General features: G+C 41.7%; 1 protein-coding gene across 1 annotated transcript; it reads left to right on the top strand.

Moving 5' to 3' along the window:
* Positions 1-2122: 2122 nt before the first annotated feature.
* LOC108097738 (chitinase-like protein Idgf4) lies at positions 2123-5235 on the top strand. Its single transcript, XM_017200244.1, has 4 exons — positions 2123-2217; positions 2762-2881; positions 3549-4109; positions 4467-5235. Exons 2-4 carry the CDS (start codon positions 2764-2766, stop codon positions 5114-5116), a joined length of 1329 nt encoding a protein of 442 aa, XP_017055733.1. The 5' UTR covers positions 2123-2217; positions 2762-2763; the 3' UTR covers positions 5117-5235.
* The last annotated feature ends 990 nt before the right edge of the window (positions 5236-6225 follow it).

The raw sequence follows: 6225 nt of genomic DNA, 5'->3' as shown, positions 1-6225 counted from the left end.
ATACACTCGTACTTTTGCACTTTGTTTGCGAATTTGCGTGGCAAATAAATTGATTCCTATATGGGTATGTTGCCGCATGCCCGCTGCCTAAGGATAACTATTCAATGCCGCAGCATGGTCAATTAATTATTTTATTTACCCATTGTCTTGCTTTTTACAAAAACATTTCATAATTAACCGGAGAAAAACAATGTTGGCTGCTTAATATAAATTTAAGTTGTCATTTAACCATTACATTTTAAATAGTTTTTCGGGAGAGTCTAGGTAAATATTTTACATTTAATTCAATTATTTATGGACCCTATAATCAAGGGTAATCAGTCTTCGATTGCTTTGAATTATGAACGTACAGATTTTATGATTTCATATTTTATCTGACAAATTCCGATGCAAAAATGCTGCATACTCTTGGGCCAGCAATGTAAATTGAGTAATTTAAATATATGAATGCAATATTCCCCCGGGGTGTATCCGCGAAATCGGCCAACTGAAGTGCCCTTGATGGGTGTAAATCCGTTAAAGCTGCGGCGAGTTGAATAACCAATGCCATAAGCCCGATCTCATCGCCGTTGACATTCAGTCAGCCACTCAGGCTATTAGCCAGTTTTGCCCAACCCTAAAAGCCGAGCCCAAAAACCAAGACCAAGACCGGAGAAAATCCCCTGGCAAATCCCTCCGAAAAGGCAGGCAGCAGAAGGCAGGGGGAGAATGAATGAAGGCAGGCGGCAAATTAAAACTAAATATGAGACAACAGACGGACCCACAACCAAATCGGGGTCTCTATCTGTGTGTGTTTGACCTCCCTGGCCGCTGACATAAATTGATAAAGTCGACCGATTGGCGATGCCGTGAGTAAACATTTGAGAACCGTGCGACAGCGAAACCAAAACGAATACCCAAGCCGAAAATCACAAAACCCCAAAACGAAAACGAAGGCGACACGCCGGAGAGTGTTTATTTATTAAAATCAATTTTTACACAAATTAATAGAGCAAAGGCCAGGCGGTGGAATCGTGGAAGTCGAGTTTACTTTGTCAATTTGCGATTTGTATGCGCGATATAATATTTTACTTCGCTTTTTTTTTGACTTATCCTCCCTTGAAGAGTAACAAACAAACCGAAATCCGAAAAAAACATCCGCTGTCGCTTTAATGGGGATATATGTATATAAAGGCTTAATAATGCCCGACGCGTTGGCCTGATTGTATAATTGCTTAAGCGGTTCCCGGTAACGATGACATCACAAGGGGTTAAAAAAAACAGGCTCTGCCAGGGGAAAAAACAAATTACAAAACGAGTACATTACAACAATGATACTCACACTTAATCATTGGATAGTGAAAATCAAAACGAGAGCAGATCAACTAAGCTTCGTGGCGTTGGCAAAATTGTTGCGGCATAGCTAAATTTAATTGCGAATTCGAGGGCGAGATAACGAGCTTTTCAAATGAAAGTTTCTTAAATTGTAGTGAAAGGTAAATGAAACAAATAACAAATTTTACAAAACAAGCTATTTGCCCCTTTTTCAACTCTTGTAAATATTTACAATTTATTGAGTGAGATTGCGCTTGTACATTTTTATGGGGAAAACCAGAACCTATAATGAGTATTATAATATGTTTAATGTGCAATTATTTAATCTCATTCAAAGTAAACAAATATTTGAATATTGTCGTTTTTTTCAATTTGAAGAATTAACTTCACAGTTTGCTTAAAATCTTCAGATCTTAAATGATCTTAATAAGATTTTTTCCCCTAAGAAGTGAAGGTTATTTACATTTCGATAATGAATCTCTTTCAAGTGCTCGAAATCTTTTAATATTCAACTATCGTCGCGATCATTATGATAATGATTGACCGCAATATGATCTTCTGAGTCGCCCCTCGTTTGGCAGCTTTGCTTGGCTTGTTTTTATTTTTCCACACACATTTCTAATTTTTTTGTTTTTGTTTGCCAATGTTCTCTATCTATATCTACACCCACCGATCCCCCCCTCTTTGCTCCGATTTTGTATTTCCAAGCCGAGTTTTATTCTCGCTGCGTTCGCTTGGCCCTCGCTCTCCGTCTCTCGGTCTCCCCATCTTTATCGGTCTCTCTCCTCGTCTCGTTTTCCACCTCGTCTTCCCCAGATTCGTATTCTCAACGAGTTCACTTAAAGTTTGGATCACCTCCACCGGCGGACAGTTTCAGTTTTACGTTTAATGCGAGCACAACAAGTCAGTGGAGTCATTTGAATATTCCATTTATATATATTTTTTTGCTGTGATCTGTGTTTTTTTGTGGCTGTGATAATAATTTTTTGATGGCCGGGAACTGGAACTATAATGTCTTTGATATACATTTTTAACTGATACCATCTAACCTTTGAGTTTCTTGGAATTGTATTTTGTTTGTTTTTGTTTCGTATGTCTTACGTTTTTTTTAATGGTTGTTCAATTTTCGTTTTTAATGTTTGTACAACTTCTCGGAAAGCAATTTCAATCCATAAATTTATATTTTTATGTGCTTGTTTTTCAATCTTAAATCACCGCAACTATAACAACTATATAATATACATTTGGTTGCTTCTAACGTTTGCCTTGCACTTACTTACAAATACTTAAATACTTAAAAATCATTTTTAAGATGATTGTTCTTTTTTAGACATCAATATCAATAAATGTTGAGAGCAAACTATCAGCCTGAAAAAACTAGATTCTTCTGGAAGCTTTCTCGAGTTAACAGTTATAATAGCAATATATACATAATTCTTATTTGCAGTAATGAAGCTCTACGCCCTGTTCTCCCTGCTGGTGGGATCCCTGGCCATTGGCCAGATCTCCGCCGCCGGATCTCATCATCTACTTTGCTACTACGACGGCAACAGTTTCGTCCGCGAGGGTAAGTCCACTTACAGTTCAATCGTTTCTATATAGCTGAAAGCTGATAAGAATCGGGGTTATCGCTGGGGAGAAATTATATACATTTGGACACAGAGAAATGGAAGCCTCTGGAGCTCTATTCAATTATATGATTTTCACTTTTCATAGGCACATGCTAAAAGCATAGAGTTGTCTATTTTACTTAATTTTTTTTCTGCTGAAGCGCTGATAATTGGCAACGGGTCACAAGATCAGAGGGGATGTTTTGAAACCAATTTGAGCAAATTGCATTTAGGGAGGGAGACCCACACAAACCCCAGACGTGGGCTAATTGAAATTGGCATCGGGTGTTCGTTGGATGACTCATGTCCAAAGGTGTCACCTCCAAGGCGCTAATTGATGATGCAAACCGAGTTTATTTTAGCGCACTCAAGTTTATTTGCGATGTTTTTCTGCTGCCGGTGGAGGATTTATTCGGAATTAAGTGTTTTCGGACATGATAAATACATTACTACATTTATTTTCGGGAACAGAAATTAAGTTTTATGATTTCCTGATTGCTCTCTGTTAATTGAGGCTTAATGAATACGTTTCCGGTGTGTTAGTGGTGATTTTAAACTGGAGCGGCCTTTCCCTTGGGTTTGTAATGTTCTTCAAATTAATCAGTGTTGAACCTTCTCCTTAAGGCCTATCCAAACTGATCTTGAGTGACTTGGAGCCCGCCCTGCAGTATTGCACCCATTTGGTCTACGGATATGCCGGCATTAACCCCTCCAGCAACAAGTTGGTCAGCAACAACGAGAAATTGGATCTTGATCTGGGCAGCAGCCTGTTCCGTCAAGTGACTGGACTGAAACGCAAGTACCCAGCTTTGAAGGTCCTCCTGAGTGTTGGTGGTGACAAGGACACCGTGGATCCCGAGAACAACAAGTACTTGACTCTGCTGGAGAGCAGCAACGCCAGGATTCCGTTCATCAACAGTGCCCACTCGCTGGTGAAGACCTACGGCTTCGATGGCCTCGACCTCGGCTGGCAGTTCCCCAAGAACAAGCCGAAGAAGGTCCATGGCAGCATCGGCAAGTTCTGGAAGGGATTCAAGAAGATCTTCAGCGGCGATCACGTCGTCGATGAGAAGGCCGAGGAGCACAAGGAGGCCTTCACCGCCTTGGTTCGCGAACTGAAGAACGCCTTCCGTCCCGACGGTTACATCCTGGGACTCAGTGTCCAGCCCAATGTCAACTCTTCACGTAAGCAGATTTAACATGCACATTTACATTTTTTCATAGTTTTTCTTGTACCGCTGAACACCAAAAATTATTTTGACATTTTGCAAGCATTATGTGCAAATTTTCTTATAGAAAGAAGCAATGCTTCTATTTAAAAAGATTTATATTTTACATTCGAACTATCATGAAATTTTTTCCATTTTTATCTCCTGTTTAAATTGTAGTGAACACAAAATTTCTATCCTTCTAACAATCCTGATTATTCCAATAAGTAAAAGTATGTTAAATATTTATATCAAATATCTATAAATTCAGTGAAGTGCTTTGTAAAACAGTCTTTTGAGTGGTCTAATTTTGTACCGTTCCCCTGTCACTTAGTGTTCTTCGACGTTCCGGCGATCATCAACAATTTGGACTACGTGAACCTGCACACCTACGACTTCCAGACGCCCGAGCGCAACAACGAGGTGGCCGACTTCCCGGCGCCGATTTACGAGCTGAACGAGCGCAACCCGGAGTTCAACATCAACTACCAGGTGAAGTACTGGACCCAGAACCGTGCTCCGGCGGCCAAGATCAACGTGGGCATTGCCACTTATGGACGCGCCTGGAAGCTGACCAAGGATTCGGGGCTCACTGGACTGCCGCCAGTGGCGGAGGCTGATGGCGTGGCCCCTGCCGGAACCCAGACCCAGATTCCCGGACTGCTCAGCTGGCCGGAGGTGTGCGCCAAGCTGCCGAATCCCGCTAACCAGCATCTGAAGGGCGCCGATGGTCCGCTCCGCAAGGTGGGCGATCCGACCAAGCGGTTCGGCAGCTATGCCTACCGCTCCGCCGACGACAGCGGCGAGAATGGAGTGTGGGTGGGCTACGAGGATCCCGACACGGCGGGCATCAAGGCGGAGTACGTGAAGCGCGAAGGACTCGGCGGCATCGCCGTCGTCGATCTGAGCTTCGATGACTTCCGCGGCGGATGCACCGGCCACGACAAGTTCCCCATCCTGCGCACCATCAAGAGCAAGTTGTAGAGCTATAAATCCTTTCCAGGGGACACATTTTTACTACCCCGCACTGTTTTTTTCTTCTTTTGTAATTGACTCAAACCTGTGTAATCGCGAAATGCAAATTAATGTAACATTGACACCAAGGTATTGTGGTTTTTCTTGTGGCGGGTTTCCTTAAAAAAATGATAAATGGGGATTGGCAATTAAATATGTTGAATTATTAGTTTTTAATTACCTTCCAACTATGCTTTTTTCCTATTTTTAGTATCTGTTTATTTTTTTTTTATAAATATCTATAACACAAAGTGTTTCTATAATTATAGAACGCACAAAACAAGCAGCTGTTATCTTTGCAAATTCCCTACACACTGAATTGTTCTTGTTTTAACAATATTTAACTGATACTTATTATTGAATTCAATCGAATTACAATAAATCACAGTAGGTTATTGGCTGTTAATGAGCTGTAATCGTTTTAAATGGACAAATGTCATCTACGCTTTTACGGCAATTGCTATCTTTTAATTAATTATGTTTATATGACTTTTTAAAGCATCAATCGAGAATAGCTCATTGTAAACTATCACTTTATGCAAATTGCAAAATATCTGCCAATTAACAGTGTTTATTTAAGTCTGTTTTCGCACTCGCTCGCATCACAGTGATCACTCGCTGTGTCCGATTCGTTCGCCCATCAAACATTAACTGTAATTGAGTGCAACAACTTCCAATTACTTTCCCCCAATGGCAAATAAACTGATTAGGAGTCGGCCAACGAATGCACTCATGTATGAATTGTGTTCGCCGCTTTGTCCTTGTCCATGGGAAGCGTCCTGTCGCCTCGTTCGCCCCATTATCCTGCTGCTCCTTTCCCCAATTCGGATTCGGATTCGGATTTGGACTCTGGTTCCTGGTGGCACTGCTCCTGCCTTTGCTTTTGCTTTTGCTTTTGCTGCTGCTGCTGCTGCTGTGACTTCATTTTGCTGCTCCTTCCGGCGTTTCGTGTCAGCCTGTGGTCGCCGGCTGATTGTTTTATGTGCGGTGTTTGTGCCCGCTCCACCGCTCCACCGTTCCACCCCCTTGCCAACCAGTCCACCCACCACCCACTTTTCTAACGGAAACGGAGTGGCAGC

The sequence above is a fragment of the Drosophila ficusphila genome, unplaced genomic scaffold (assembly GCF_018152265.1).
Source record: "Drosophila ficusphila isolate 14025-0441.05 unplaced genomic scaffold, ASM1815226v1 contig_197, whole genome shotgun sequence".
NCBI classification, from domain to species: Eukaryota; Metazoa; Arthropoda; class Insecta; order Diptera; family Drosophilidae; genus Drosophila; species Drosophila ficusphila.
Note: the sequence above shows the minus strand (reverse complement) of the source record. Positions and strands in the feature narration are given on the sequence as shown.

Bases quoted from the DNA above. Each gene is read 5' to 3' on its own strand.
- LOC108097738 (XM_017200244.1), top strand. From the start codon at position 2,764: ATGAAGCTCTACGCCCTGTTCTCCCTGCTGGTGGGATCCCTGGCCATT. The intron at 2,882-3,548 runs GTAAGTCCACTT...CTTCTCCTTAAG, and splicing joins CAACAGTTTCGTCCGCGAGG to GCCTATCCAAACTGATCTTG. The intron at 4,110-4,466 runs GTAAGCAGATTT...CCTGTCACTTAG, and splicing joins GCCCAATGTCAACTCTTCAC to TGTTCTTCGACGTTCCGGCG.